Source organism: Anabrus simplex, chromosome 1 (assembly GCF_040414725.1).
Source record: "Anabrus simplex isolate iqAnaSimp1 chromosome 1, ASM4041472v1, whole genome shotgun sequence".
In the NCBI taxonomy this organism is placed as follows: Eukaryota; Metazoa; Arthropoda; class Insecta; order Orthoptera; family Tettigoniidae; genus Anabrus; species Anabrus simplex.
This window is the reverse complement of record NC_090265.1, coordinates 1686133626-1686150323: the sequence shown is the minus strand read 5'-3', so window position 1 is coordinate 1686150323 and position 16698 is coordinate 1686133626. Positions and strand designations below refer to the sequence as shown.

The 16698-nt window shown below is 38.4% G+C and overlaps 1 protein-coding gene across 7 annotated transcripts in view; it reads right to left on the bottom strand.

The window, feature by feature from the left end:
* The window catches only part of LOC136858684 (ATP-binding cassette sub-family C member 5), a 299980-nt gene that overhangs the window by 64207 nt on the left and 219075 nt on the right, over positions 1 to 16698 (bottom strand). For all 7 annotated transcript variants that reach the window (XM_067138409.2, XM_068225666.1, XM_067138411.2 and 4 more), the window contains one exon: positions 12737 to 12883. In XM_067138409.2, the coding sequence (XP_066994510.2) occupies positions 12737 to 12883 (147 nt within the window). The remainder of the gene's footprint in view (positions 1 to 12736; positions 12884 to 16698) is intronic.

The following is a 16698-nucleotide window of genomic DNA, read 5'->3' as shown; positions in this document are numbered from 1 at the left end:
GGAGAGATGGCGTGAGAGGACATCAGTAGACGAATAAGTTTGAGTAGTGTCTTTAAAAGTAGGAAAAATCGCAATCTATATATATAAAATAACTTGTCCTGACTGACTGACTGACTGACTGACTGACTGACTGACTGACTGACTGACTGATTCATCATCGCCGAGCCAAAACTACTGGACATAATGAAATGAAATTTTGGGGATATATTCATATTAAGATGTAGGTGCTCGCTAAGAGAGGATTTTTGGATATTCCGTCACTAAGGGGGTGAAAAGGGGGGTGGAATTTTAAAATGAGTGTATCTATATCTCAAAACTTTAGAAGTTTAGACGTAAAAATTGGTATATAGAATCAACTTTAAAAATAAGGAAACACGTATTTTTTTGTTTTTGGAAAATCGCAATAAGAGGAGTGAAAAGGGATGAAAAAGGGGTTGAATGCCTTTAATGAGGCTACTTATATCTCAGAAACTGAAGATATTACAGACCTGAAAATTGGTGTTTGGGATCTCCTTTAAAAATAAAGAAGCACATATTTTTTTGTTTCTGGAAAACCCAATTAAGGGGGGGGGGGGGTGAAAAGGGGGTAATATTTTAAAATGAGTGTATCTGTATCTCAAAACTTTTAAAGTTTATAGATGTAAAATTTGGTATTTAGAATCTCCTTTAAAAATAAAGAAACATGTATTCTTTTGTTTTCTGAAAATCCCAATAGGAAGGGTGTAAAAGGGTGAAAAACGGGTTGAATGCCTTTAATGAGGCTACTTATATTTCAGAACCTGAAGATATTACAGACCTGAAAATTGGTATTTTGGATCTACTTTAAAAGTAAAGGAACAGGTATTTTTTCGTTTTTGGAGAATCCGAATATTGGGGGGTAAAAAGGGGAGTGAATTTTTTAAAATGGGTGTGTCTACATCTTAAAACTTTAAAATTTACAGATGTAAAAATTGGTAGTTAGAATCTCCTCTAAAAATAAAGGAACACGTATTTTTTTGTTTCCTGTAAATCCTAATAGGAGGGGTGCAAAAGGGTGAAAAATGGGTTGAATGCCTTTAATGAGGATACATATATCTCAGAAAAGAAAGATATTACAGAACTGAAAATTTGTATATGGGATCTCCTTTAAAAATAAAGAAACAGGTACTTTTTAGTTTTTGGAAAATCCAGTTAATGGCGGTTAAACAGGAGTGACAAATTGGGGTGAATTTTTGAAAGAATATATCTACAGAATATCTTGGAAACGTAAAATGTTACAAACAGAAAAAGTGGGTGTTTGGAATCTCCTGTAAATGTAAAGAAACATAGGTGATTTGTTTTTGGAAACTCCACTTAAGGGGAACTCAAAAGGGGTGAAATTTTAAAATGAGAATTTTTACAGTATATGTAAAAAACTTAACATGTTACAGAAGTGAAAAATGGTATTTTTTTAACATTAAACATAAAGAAATGTGTACTTTTAGTTTTCGCAAATACCACTTGGGTGGTGGTGGTGGTGGGGGGTAAAAGTGACTGAAAATGGTGTTGAATTCTTTTAATTAGGCTACTATTACCTCAAAAATGAAGATGTTATAGACATGAAATTTGATATTTGCAATCTGCTTTAAAAGTAAAGAAACACGTATTCTCGGAAAATCCAATGAAGTGGGGGGGGGGGGGAAGAATTGAAAAATTAATTGACTTAATTGTATGAGAATACATACATCTAATAAAAACTAAAGTTGTTACAGACGTGAAAATTCGTATTTGGATCTCCTTTAAAAACAAAGAAAAACGCGTTTTGGTGGGGAAACCATCTTGGAGGGGGGGGGGGGGAGTGTAAAGGAGCTGAATTCCTTTCATGAGGACACATAAATCAAAAACTGAAGAAGTTATAGAGTCGTGATAATTGGTATTTAGAAGATCCTTTACTATTAAAGAAACACGTATTTTTTGCGGGAAAATTCACTTAGGGGGGGGGGGGGAGTAATGTGAAATGAAGTGAAAAAGTAAATTATTTTTATGGGGTTACTTATATCTCAAAACTGAAGGTAATAGACGTGAACATTGGTGTTTGGAATCTCCCTTAAACATAAAGAAACAAGCATTCTTTTAATTTTTTTTTGGGGGGGGGGGCGGTAAATAAACTTAACGGCGGTGGGGTGTAGAAGGAGGTGAGACCAATTGATTTTACTGTTATTAATGTACTTATAAGTATCCTCCGTTGCTCAGGCGGCAGCGCGCCGGCCTCTCACAGCTGGATTCCGCGGTTCAAATCCCGATCACTCCATGTGACATTCGTGCTGGACAAAACGGAGGCAGGACAGGTTTTTCTCCGGATACTCCGATTTTCTATGTCATCAGCCATTCCAGCAACACATAATAGTAATAACAATAATAATAATAATAATAATAATAATAATAATAATAATAATAATAATAATAATAATAATAATAATAATAATATTCCGGACCGTCGTCAAATGAGCGGACCGCGCTGGAAACGGCTCCTGGACGGGTAATGACTAAGAATGCAGTCCGGCAGCGGGTTCAGTGCCACCAAGGCACCCAATATGACACCACGCCGGATCTCCTGAAGGATTTTATCCATATTTAAAATTATTATAGGAAAAGATGGCAAAGATTTACGGACCCAACTGACCGGGAGGAATACCTGAGCCTAGCCCGGGAAGTACGGAATCGATTGCTGGAAAGGAAGATTGAAAAATGGGAGGAAACGTGCCGTAAAATAATAGAAAACCAATCAGATTGGGAATTTTGGTGGATTCTCGCAGAAAACGAGTCAGATCGCGAATTTTGGTGGATTATGTATCTAAAACAATAAGCATTCAATTATAAATTTCAGTATAATACCGTAGCGAAGCACGGGTATCTTGCTAGTATGAAGATAAAGTTGGAATTCAAGAGAACAAATTGGGGCAAATATTTGTTTATAGGAAGGGGAGTTTGGGATTGGAATAACTTACCAAGGGAGATGTTCAATAATTTTCCAATTTCTTTGCTATCATTTAAGAAAAGGCTAGGAAAACAACAGATAGGGAATCTGCCACCTGGGCGACTGCCCTAAATGCAGATCAGTAGTGATTGATTGATTGATTGATTGATTGATTGATTGATTGAAAGTGTTAACACACGTTTATCACAATAATACGGTGAATAATATTGTTCATCTATTGAGAAAATTATTCACATTTCAGTAATAATTTATGTTGAGAAACTTAAGATAAACATGTTTTTATAAACTACACAAATTTTTTTACTAAAATGAATACCCTTTTCAGTTCTTCTCCCTGACAGATATATGTTAATCCTATACACTTTTCCAGACACTTTGAATTTTCTCCTCATTGGTCATGTAACCAATGTCTTCAAATGCTCTTTTTTCTTTGTGTTAATTGGATGACTATGTAAGCATGCTCTTTTTTTTTTCTGACATCACAAAGGCACTCTTAAGAAGCCTGAAGTTGTAGCTCACAAGATCATTAATATACTGGCTTAGCACACTGGGGAAAAACGCTGGCAACCAGGAATGAATTAGCTGGAAAATTTATAATGTCTAATAACGGACCATTTATATTGGTATTATAAATTTACTCATTCGGGACAAACATTTCAGGTTCGCTATGGGAATCAACATCAGTATCATCATAGCCTTAACTATACTGAAAAAGTCCCTGCAATACATGAAATGGCTATATTGTGACACCTGAAATGTTATTTTCTCGTGTTAACACATTCACGCCCGTACCCGAGTTATTACCTGTAGCGCGTGACCATGCTGTGGACCGTATCCCAAGTTAGCCTGGATAAGCGCAACGTTGAACTGGAGCCGTTTGTACGCAGCTGGGATCTATTTTGGTCACAAATATGTGCGAGAGAGATGAAAGTAATACCCTTATGAATGCTTCTACTCACTGGAAACCACATGGCCACGACGATTTTCCCTCCCAATGCACTTTCTTTGTTTTTGTTTCTGAAGGTAGTCTAGCGCTGGCACAACTAGCTGCATAGTTGGTTTGTGATTGCACAAGTGTGTGTATAATCACGTTCTGAAGTGTAACCATGCTGTGTAGGGACGATATAAATTATGCAAGTGATGCGAATTTACAAAGCACAGTTTTTCAGCTGCTTGAAAATTATCTTGGCCAGGGGTATACAGTCTATATCGACAATCATTATGAATAGCGTTGGACTCGCGAAACAATTACGGGAACAGAACACTGCCGTATGTGGAACAATACGGTCAAACAGGGGTGTATCAAAAGATCTAATAAGGAACACCAGGTAATTCTCAAATGGGGGGAAAAGTCAACCCGACATACAAGTACAGTCACCTCTCTCCATAATCTCAGTTCCACTTACTTCATCGGCTCCAAGTCAACATCCCGCGATTTTGCCGCCAAAAACGGCACCGGCCAAGGATCCATCATTTAGGTTAGATGGGAAGAGAAAAGAGCATATTCTCTTGAAGTTTCCACCATCAAATATAGCCAAGTTCCCCTGAAGAAGGTGCAAAGTGTGCTTCAAAAATAAAATTATTAGTGAAACACGCTATTTTTGTGGAAAGTGTGGTGTTCCCATTCACCCATGAAAGTGTGACATTACATACCACACCCTACAGAGATACTAGAGGACTTCATTAAGGTACGTGGAAAATTTTGTTTCCATATCTTGTTTAGTTTAGAACTTATTGTGAAAAGAAATCGTTGTTGTTTGCTCTGCCACTAACAGCTGGAATAGCTGGGCCAGCCCTTTAAATAGCCACTCAGATGATGGGCGTGAATGTGTTAAGGTGCCAAACAGGACAGCTTTCTTGAGCAGTGGAAGCCACCAAGTTTTATAGTCAACAATGGTGTTATTATCTACAACAGTAATCAGTAGCTGCAATTGGGAATTAGAAGTGTGGGGAGGAGGCACAAAATGTATAAACAACAAAAAGTACTGGGAGACAACAAAATTAAACAAAATAGCAACAAAATGGTTTTTTATGCTCTGTGAGTGAATTTCGACAGAGTAGTAAAGATTACATAAAATCAGCTTCATGGTCCGTATCGCACTTCAATAGATTCACAATTAAGTATTTAATTTATTTTCCACCTAGTCGATACAATGATTGCTTAAGGCAATTTTTAATGGTCAAAAGTGGTACATGTTTCATATATTATCAACATCTTCAGCCACATAACAATGTTTAGATGAAAAATATATAAAATTGACAAAGTAATGCTTTAGAGGAAGTGTCCTTAAAATTAACATATAAAGCTGTCAATAAACCCGCGTTATAAGATTTAACGTTTTGATAATAAATAATGTTAATTTTAAGGACACTTCCTCTTAAGCATTACTTTGTCAATTTTATATATTTTTCATCTAAACAGTGTTATGTGGCTGAAGATGTTGATAATATACGAAACATGTACCACTTTTGACCATTAAAAATTGCCTTAAGCAATCATTGTATCGACTAGGTGGAAAATAAATTAAATACTTAATTGTGAAGAGTAGTAAAGGTTGACAGTTTACAAACAAATATTTTGATACTTTGATTCATACAATAAAACATTCACAAGGAAACAATTATTACACATGTATTACAATTAAATGGTAGTACGGTGTGATTGTGATTATACAATTTTTTAAAAAAAGCTTTTAATATGTGACTACACACCAAGAAAGTAAGACGCTAGATAGAAATACACAGACACGCTGACTGAGTGAGAGTGCCAGACTGACAAATGTGCATGGCAAGCAGATGAATCATACTTCATTGTCTATGAACTTGACAAAAGCATACCACTGCTTCCCATCCTCAAAGCACATTCTATAAGTGAGAATACTAGCTGATGGCACAAACCTGTGCAAAGCCCCAAGACTGGAGGGCAAAGTCGGGGTAGGAAGGTAGTAAAGAGGAGTTACTCTTGCTGAGATACTAGCAGCGAAATTAAGCCTTGTCACCCTAACGTAGTCATCAAGAGCCAATATGAACATTTCAGTAGCAAGTAGCGAAGTGAATTTTCCTCCCCTCTCAGGCATGGTGCAGCACATGGACTTGTCCGCATGCAAAACTCATTTAGTGCGCAAGTAAGGTTTTGCGCCTCTACATGCTACTGTACAAGTCTCCACTACTTGTATAAATGAAGTTAAGATATGGTCCACCGGGTGAGTTGGCCGTGCGGTTAGGGGCACACAGCTGTGAGCTTGCACCCTGGAGATAGTGGGTTCAACCCCACTGTCGGCAGCCCTGAAGATAGCTTTCCGTGGTTTCCCATTTTCACACCAGGCAAATGCTGGGGATGTACCTCAATTAAGTCCACGGCTGCTTCCTTCCCACTGCTAGCCCTTTCCTATCCCATCGTCACCACAAGACATACCTGTGTCGGTGTGATGTAAAGCTCTCTCTCTCTTCAGTCGTTCCACTCATGACTGAGTATCGTGACCCAAGGACTTTGTTGTTTCTTTTATAAGCTGATACCATTCTGTACGTACTTGCGTTTTCCAGACAGTAACTCTCCATGGTAAGCCCATCATCTCTCTTACTTGATCACCCCCCCCCCCCAAAAAAAAAAGAAAATAAAAAAAATAGTGTCCACCTATTTGGAATAAATTTAATGACAAATAGATTTTATATTTCCATTATTATTATTCTTCGGACTAGTTTCAACCTGCTAAATAGGTTAACCTCAGCCATTAACAAAGTGAATACATAAATTGGCAAAAACTATTAAAATGGTGAAAACACTAAAACTAAAATAAAGAAACAGCTAAAAATATAAATGATTTACAAGCATTTAAACTGTGTAGATAAAAGTTCATAAAAATCTTGTCAGAGATTAAACGTTGACTTTGTTATGAAGATATTACATACATACATACATACATTATTGAACATAACAGGCGACTTCGCCCCTATACATGTTCACATGCAAAGTAAAATAAATAATAAAGAATGATAATAATAATAGTAATACTAAGGATAATAATAATAAGAATAATATCCAGCAGTCATTAGCTGTAGCAGTCCCTCACTCAATGTTCAAACATATTCATCCAGTGTCCTTATTGTGTTCTGTACTTGCGTCACATTATTGTTCCTGACCTCAAACAACAACACTCAGCATTTCAGCACTTGCATTCCAGCTAACTTTAAAACAAACAGACCATGCAATCCTGTATCATTTCCCAACTCCACATAACTAAGTACTCTATCCCTATATTCCCAAATCCATTAGAATTTTAACTATTCCACCCCCCTATTCCCCTGCCTACCCTCTAACTCACTCTCCTTCATTTTACTCTCGCATGCCTTTTTTGTCGCACATAAATACCTGTTCAATTCACCCCCTTTCTCCCATTGTGTAATAATCCATCTCAGGATTGCGTTCTCATCCCCTCTCCCCAATATTTCCCGATGCTCGGCACTCAATAAACCATGTCTTAACCCCCTCGTTACCTCACAGTCTCTTAGCAACTGAAAATCATCATTCACATCTCCGCAAAGTACACATCTTGTCTTATCCCTCCCCTGTAACCACCCTGTATTCCTTTGCAGACCTAAAAGCCACCACATCATCCCATACCGTTTTGACCTATCGACGTATCTAATATTCAAACCTGCCATCTCCTCTATTTTCGTCAAAACCGTCAGCGAATTTCTTAGTCTGCTTTCCCCCAATAATTTCTGCCTATGGATATCTCTAATTCTCCTTTCCAGTATATTCATCCCTCTCACTTCTGTCTTCGACCAAACCTCCCCCCACAGGTGTCCTAATCCTATCCTCCCCAAATATCCCTTTATTTTTTCTAACCATCCACCCTTATACATGCTCTTAAATTGCTGTGCATATGCTGCCTGTAATACTCTCCCACCTTCCTGTCTTTTTAAATTCATCTAGTATCTAACTATTCTTTTCACACCCTCTGATTCCAAATCCTCCCCACACATTAATTCCGCCCCTACATTTGCTGTACACCTTGGTAAGCCCATTACTAACTTAGCAAAACTACTAACAATCCTTCTTAGTTCCTCTCTTTTCTCATCCAGCCCCCAAACTTCTGAGCCGTATAATACCCTCCCAACGATTACCGACCTGAACACAAGTCTCAGTGTTTTATAACTGATCCCCGGGTACTTGACTAGCAAATTTCTGACTGAGGCTAAGGCTGCCAATCCTCTATATTTCACCCTTTTGATCTGGTCACTCCAAGTTCCTTTATCATTAAAAATAACTCCTAGATATTCCAACTTCCTTACCTGTTCCAATCTTTCTCCCTGAATTACCCAATTACCTTCTATCTTTCTTCTTTTGTCCACCTGTACTACTAATATTTTAGACTTATTTCCATTAATTTTCAATCCCCATTTCCTCGCAAATAGCATCACTGACTCTAAGGCCCTATTCATCGCCCCTGCGGTTAGCGTCATCAATAACACATCATCCGCAAATATCAGTCCTGGTACTTCAAAACCATTAATTACTGGTACAGCCCAATTTTCTGCCCCAAACCCCTCTAAAATATCGTTGATAAATAAAATAAACAGTATTGGCGATAACTTGCATCCTTGTTTTAAACCCACCTTGGACTCTAATGCTCCACTCAGTCTCCCGTCTCCCAATTTTACACAAAACCTGACAACCCTATATATTCCTTCCACTGCCCTCAACATCTTCTCCGAAATCCCTAGCCTGCCTAATTTCTCTAATAGGGCCTCTCTATTCACCTTGTCAAAAGCTTTCTCAAAATCTATTGCTGCTACATAAACCGTACTTCTAGCCATATTCTTATACTTTTCTAAAATAGTCTTTACTATCATTATATTATCCACTGTTCTTTTCTTTTTCCTAAATCCCCCTTGGTAATCTGTCAAAATTTCATTTTCTTCCGCCCACCCGCTTATTCTGTTCGCTAACACCCCAGTATATATTTTACTCACAGAATCCAACAGAGATATACCTCTATAACTGTTCACATTGTTCCTACTACCCTTCCCCTTGTATATAGGGCATATAATTCCTGTTTCCCATTCCTTAGGGTAATTACCTCCCTCAAATATCCTATTGAATAGTTTAACCATGCCCTCTATCATTATCTCATTTTTACTAATTTCCTTCCAAAACTTGTTATTTATACCATTACACCCCCCGGCCGACTTCGCTCTGGCTCTGCTTATCACTCTCAGGATTTCCTCTCTTGTGATTTCTTTATCCAGGTCATAAATTGCCACTCTCCTATTCCTCTAAATTACTTCTTCTCCCGAACCCCTCCATCTATCATCCCCTTTTTTTCCTAGTAATTCATCAAAGTGCCTGACCCATTGCACTTCCTCAATACTCGTTCTCTCTATATTCCTTCCACCCTTAATAATTTTATTAATCTTATCCCAAACTCTCTCAAAATTATTTGTCTTGCAGTCATTATTTATGGCTTCCATTTGTTCCTCTAACCACGTCTTTTTTGTCTCAGAGATTTTCTTTTTATACTCCTTCCTCAATCTACAGAAAAACTCCCTTTCTTGGCTCCCACCTTTCCTTCTATATTCTCCTAACGCGTCCATCACCTTCCTCCGCATTCCTTCACACTCCCTATTAAACCATTCTTCTCCCTCTTTCTTATTTCCCTTTCTAGCTTTCGCCTTCTGCGCTATCATCTTTATTGGATGTAGCAACAATTCTAAGGCTTTATCAGTATTATTCTCTTCTAACGCCCCTTCCCACCCAAATTTCAGAAGATGTAACTCCTCTTTTACTACCCTATTCCAATCCCGGCCCACCTTCTCTGTCCATTTATACTTATTATAACCACTCCCTCGTTTATCATTTGTCTCATCTTCCTTCATTGTACACTTCTCTTCCTCCCTTTTCAGCATAACCCTCACCGGGAAATGGTGTGATTCAATCCAGTCTCCTATTTCCATTCTTACAACTTCCTCAATCATCCCTTCCGAACTTAAAACCATATCTATCACACTACCACCCTTCTCAGTAACATATGTCAATTTCCCCATCCTGTCCCCCTCTATCCACCCATTCAGAATATACAAATTTCCCACAGCACACATCTCTAGGAGCTTCTCTCCATAACTATTTGTAATTTTGTCCTCACTCCTTCTACTTTCCAACAAACACATTCCATCCTCCCTACTATAAACTGGGCTCTGTTCCCCTATTCTCGCGTTCCAATCCCCAAATAACAACATATCCTCCTCACCTGGATACATTCCCCTTATCCTACCAATATCCACCAATAACTCTTCAAAAAAAATATTTATTTGCATATGCTGAATTACTAGGGTGGCAGTAAACAAAAGCTAGATTTATTTTCTTCCTCCTTCCCTCACTCCCTCCCAAATTCAATCTCAGCCATATGGTTTCCATCATATCGGTCTCTATATCCTCTACTCTTTCACTAATTTCTTCCCTAATTAGAACTATCATCCCTCCTGGTGCTCGTCCCTTATTCCTCTCTTTTCTTCTATATTTATATTTTATCTCAAACCCCTTCCATGAAATCTCCCCCCCCTGTTTCCAACCACGTCTACAAGAGTGCCACAACATCAAAACTTTCAATTACTTCCCGAACTTTCTTGTTTCCTAATTTGTTCCTTAGTCCCTCAATATTCACACATCCTATTTTCCAATATAGTTATAACTTTACCTCCCTCCCTTCTAGGTCTCCCCCTCTATTCTTACTTCTAGTAGTTATCGACCTCTCGTCCTCTGTATCCTCCATCCCTTTACGAACTTTTCCCCATATGTCTTTTAAGCTCTTACTTCTGACTTTACTCATAATTTTTTTACCTTCCTGTCGATCTGTCTCCTCTTGACCTTTCTTGTTTACTACACCACTGCACCCTGCTCTCACCGCTTCTTGCTGCTCACCCCCACTCACCCCCTCACTATTTTGGACTTCTGAATCCATCTTCCCTTGTCCATTCTTGCTCACTGCACCCCTACACTCTACTCTCCCAGTTTCTTGCTGCTCACTCTCACCGTCCACTTCACTATCTTGATCTTCTGTCTCCCGGCTGCACTGCCCATTCTCTTCTGAGATGCTCTCCTCTCCTGCCACGTCCCTCCTCCTCTTCTTTTCTTCTTTCTTCTTCCCATCTTGCCTTGTCCTCTCACCACCCTCAACCCTCTCGTTTTCGTCCATTTCCTTTAGCTTCGTCACTGAATGTACTCTAACCCATCGCCCGTTTGTCACCTCCAACCTCAGACCTCTTATTCGGGCCTTTAGCCCCTGGTTCCTCCCTCTCCATAGGTGCCTATTCAAGATCTTCATATTTTCACTTCCTTCTCTTCCCATGTCTCCTTTCACCCCTATTTTCAGTCCTTGTAAATTCTTACTGTTACCTAACACAATTTCTGCCATTACGGTTGAGCACAATTTAACCCTAATTGGCCTCCGACCTTTGGTTTTACCAACTCTCTCTACATCATCTATGTCTATCTCACTAAAGCTTATCTTCATTGTATCACGTATAACTTCCACCACCTTAGATATCAGCTCAATCTTGCTCTCTCTCGCCCCTTCCTCAACTCCATATATAAATATGGCTTTTTTCAATCTCTCCTGCCTGTACCCCTCCGCTTCTTTCTTCATCTTCATCACCTCCTCTTTCAGGTGTTTCACTTCCCCTCTCAATAACTCGATTTCTTTCTCATTATTGTCCACTCTCCTGCTCGATTCCTCTGTCTTCGTTTCCAGCCATTTCTTCATGTTCCCTATCTCCTTTCTCTGCTCCTCCATCATGTCCTTTATTTCCTGCACCTTATCCCATTGACACTTTTCCTGCATAACTTCACTTACAACCACCCTGAGTGCGGCCAAATCCTCCGTACTAAATTTTCTACTGGTATTTGGGCCTGGGTTTACTTCCACCCCCCCAATAACCAGTAGCACCGCTATCACTGTCACTACCAGCACCGCTTCACTCATTTTTAATCCGTCCGTACTTATCACCAATCCACTCCTGGTCTCCTTCTTCTGCCTTGCCTGCCATTTCCCAATAGCGGCCCGGTACTGTTCAATGCCGACCATGTTTACAGCACGCACTTCACAACGCAACCTCTCTCCTTGACCGCTCGACCTAGACTGTGTATGAAGATATTACATAAAAACCAATATCCAGAATGAAATTCATGTCTTATGATATCCAATACTTGCTGTGACGCTGTACGAATCAGTTAACTGCGTTGAATGACATTTTGTGTATTTTTGCTAAGCAATTTTCTTTTTAATATATAAAGAAATTAATGGAAAGAATCAGGTGATAGGACAACAGGGTATGTGTATATACATTTCTTATAATTTCTAGTTTTAGGTGGTTAAAATCAAATACAAATTTCTCCTCCACAAAACTGTGTTTTCACCATTTTATAATAGTTTTTGCCAATTTAGGTATTCACTTTGTTAATGGCTGAGGATGACCTATTTAGCAGGTTGAAACTTGTCCCAAGAATAAGAATTAAAAATATGTAATTCACCGCCACTGACAGTAACACGCACTGGTGAATTATACTTTTGTTGAGAAAGCATGTAAGTTAGTGACTTTAGGGTTCCAAACCCGAAGCAAAAGTTAGCAGTTTTCTCACATGCATTCTATATACCAGACTAGTAGCATTTCTATGTTGTCTCTCTCATTTTCTCATATAAAATAAAAATGGGAAAATGGATGATTTACAGGGTTTTAAAAATAACTGATTCAAACATTTTCAATGATAAATTTAGTACCAACCTTTGAGAAAATAAATCCTCGCAGCAGACATGTTCCCACTATGATGGCAATGGTGATGGCATACACATTGCGATAAAAAGGAAAATCAGGATTATCACCAATGTGCTGACTTCTGACTGTTTCATTATTAATAGTAATATTTGTTTCCTGAAAAAAAAAAAAATAATAATAATGGCAGAACACTTAAAAAAAATTACAACAATTAAGACCTTCTTACAAAATTGTACAAAACCATTTTAATCCTCCTAGTCAATACTATGTATTTTACGTCCAATTAAGACAAAACTTTCACACAAATAAATTTATGTAAGAAGTTCAATCATCAATAAAGATTTAACATGAGGTTCATAGTCTGTAATTAAGACCTTTACAAAGAACAATAATGGATGCAAAATGAACACAATGACTGGTACAGTTTGTCTTACCTGCTCTTTCTATTGCTCCCTATTTATACTTGTGTTCCTATTGAAGTTAACTATCTTTCTACTTGATTCATCACTTACTTGTCCCTTTCCCTTACTTACAATGACCTGTTGCAAACTTTTTCTCCTTCTGTGTTTGTCCTGTGGTCCTAGCCCTTTACCGCTGTATTCACCTTCAACTTTTAACATAAATATTTCTTATGGCTGAGGGGGCCATCTGAAATTAGTGATACAAAATGTGTGATGTGATGATATCTAGCAACTGTGTAGGCTGTGATGTTAAGTACAGAAGGATGGCCATGACTGACAGAAATGTTATCAACAAGGGGAATTAGAGTACAGATGGTTGATACGATCTTACAGGCTGCGATGTGAAGTACTGATGGATGTACATGACTGAGAGACATATTATCAAAGAAGTGCATTGTTGATGTGATCTTGCAGGCTGTGATGTAAAGTACTGATGGAAGGTCATGACTGAGACACATATAGAAGGCTCTTATCAAAGGGGACTCATCTCATCATACTCTAACGAACTGATTAATTCATTCATGATCATTTCAAATGCCCTGAGTCAGTATTCTCCTTTCAATGCACTGAATTCTACACTTGTTGACAATTGCTACCTACACATGACCCTGGACTATTTCACCAGATGTTTCTAGAAAACTATTTGTTAGATGCAAATACATTAATCATTATCAATTTGACATATTCATGATCGTTTGATTTTCCCCAAGGAAAATTTGACACCATTCTTTTCTTCATTTCCTTTTCCTTTGTTTATCCACCTTTCTTCTTATCCCACAATTCCTGCATCAAGACTGAGGATCTGTCAAGATGGTCCCTGTATAAGTCCTGAAGGTCTCCCTCCTGATGAACCTGGGAAACAGAAAGTAGCTCAAGAAGGGCTGAGAAGTGATGGATGTAACTGATGAGGGGAGAGCCAATCTATGTGAAGATAGCAGTATGGGGAGATTTTGATAACGTCTTGTCTCCTCTTTCTCTTCTCTATTCTTTCTACTTCATCCATTCCCTTTTCTAGATTCTCTCTCTCTCTTTCCACCACTCCTCTTCTAGTATTTTATTGTTATCAACTCCTCTATTTGCAATACAGTCTACAACAGACCTCCTCCATCTCATTCTAGGCTGTCCCCTAGGCCTATTTGCAGTCTCTGTACCTATGAATGTTCTCTCTGGTATTCTCTCTCCTGACATTCTCATCAAGTATCCAAACCATTTTAACTTTGCTATATCAATCTCTTCTTTACACACTCCCATGCTTCTTATTTACTCATTTCATATTCTATCTTGTCTTGTCTTTCCCTGTATGCTCCTCAAGAATCTCATTTCAGCTGCTTGAATCTTGCTTTGGTTCTGCTTAGTCAACGTCCAGGTTGCTGAAGCATAGGTCAGTATAGGTTTATAATAGAACGAGTATAAAACCTTCTTGCACTTCATTGGCACATCTTTGTTATATACAATGTCTCTTTGCAGACTTCTGTATTCTTAAATCAGTTTCTCCATCCAAATTTCCATCTTGTGACATCATGCTGCCCAAATATTTAAAAATTTTCACTACTTCAAGAGGTTCATTTCCTATTTTTATTACTCCCCTGGATTTTCTGTTACCTTTCGTCATGATCAAAGTCTTGCTTTACACAGTACAGTACTAATCTTCATTCCAAAATTTCTTATCTCCTCATTCCATAAATCAACTTGTGTCTGTACTTCCTCTTCATTATCTCCCCAAACTACAATGTCATCAGCAAAGAGCATAGACTTTACTCGCCCGCCCAACATCTTCTCCTTGATATTATGTAGTTTTTTTTTTTTTTTTTTTTGCTAGTGGCTTTACATTGCACCGACACAGATAGGTATTATGACGACAATGGGATAGAAAAGACCTGGGAGTTGGAAGTAGCCATGACCTTAATTAAGGTACAGCCCCAGTATTTGCCTGGTGTGAAAATGGGAAACCACGGAAAACCATCTTCAGGGCTGCCGACAGTGGGATTCAAACCCACTGACTCCCAGATGCAAGCTCACAGCCGCGCACCCCTAACCGCACAGCCAACTCGGCCATGATGATAATGAAGAGTAAGGGAGACAATACACTTCCCTGTCTTAAGCCTGTCTCAACTCTGAACCATTCAATTTGACCCACTTTGGTTCTAAAAGAACTTTCACAATTTTGATAAAGTGCTATTACATCTCCATTATTTCATTCCCAATCTGTGCCTCTGTCAATTTTCTCCATACCAAATTCCTTGGGACACTGTCATATGCCTTTTCAATATCTAGAAATGTTACTACCCTGTCCTTTACATAATCCCAATACCTTTCCATCATTTGACGCAATGTAAATGTTGGGTCAAATGTGGACCTGCCTCTTCTGAATCCATACTGGTGTCCTGCCAATTTTCCCTCTACCCTGTCTCTTGTTTGTTTATCCAAGATTCTTTCAAGGATCTTAGCTGTATGTGGTATCACTGTCACTCCTCTGTAATTTTCACATTGCTTCCTGTCTCCTTTCCTGAAAATTGGTAAAATGACCCCTTTGGTCCACTCTTTTGGAATGGTCTTTTCTCTCCATATCACTCTGAAGAGTCTATACAACCACTGTAGACCATTTGCTCCAGCGGCTATTATCATTTCTATGATGACCTCGTCAATTCCGCTGCCTTGCCTTGTTTCGTTCTTTTAGTGGCCCACTCAATCTCTGCCATGGACACCTCGTTTTGCTTATCTTTCATCTGCACTAAATCTGGTTCTTTGATTTATCCTTGTACCAAGGTATTTTGCACATTGTAAAGCTGTTCAAAGTATTTTCCCCACCTCTGCAATATATCCTGCTTCTGTGTCATCACTTCCTCCTGTTCATTTTTAATGAAGTTAGCACCTTCACCTGGGTTTTTCTTCTTATTTACTTACTGGAATAAGATCTTTTTGCTTCCGGTTGTATCTTCTTGCAGAGATTCAGTGAATTTTTGCCAGCATTTCTTTTTCTCTTCTTGAACCACCTTGGAGCACTCCTTGCAGTGCCTGTATTCTGTTTTGCATTCTGTTGTTCTGTTTCTCAGCCATCTTTTCCAAGCTTGTTTCTTCTGTTTAACCATATCTATTACCTGTCATTTCACCAAGGCATTTCTTGATCTTTCTTCATTCCTGATACTCTTCCACAGGTCTTTTCTGCAGACTCCACCATGACTGTTTTAAAGTACACTCATTCTTATTTGACTCTTCCGATGTCTTCCTTAGGTATACTTGTCTTAATGTGTATCTGGAACACTTCATTTATTTCCTTCTCCTACAATTTCCACACCCTTAGCTTTCTCTGCCTAATCTCAGTCATCTTTTGTATCTTTCTCATTTTAACTTACCTAACACAACTCTGTGATCTCCTTCAAAAGATTCACTTGGGAGTGCTGTTACATCTACCAACATTTTCCTGTTACCTTTCTTGACCATAATGTAATCTATCACAGTTTTGATTTTGTTATTCCACCTATATCTTATCTTCTGTTTTTCTTTCAAAAC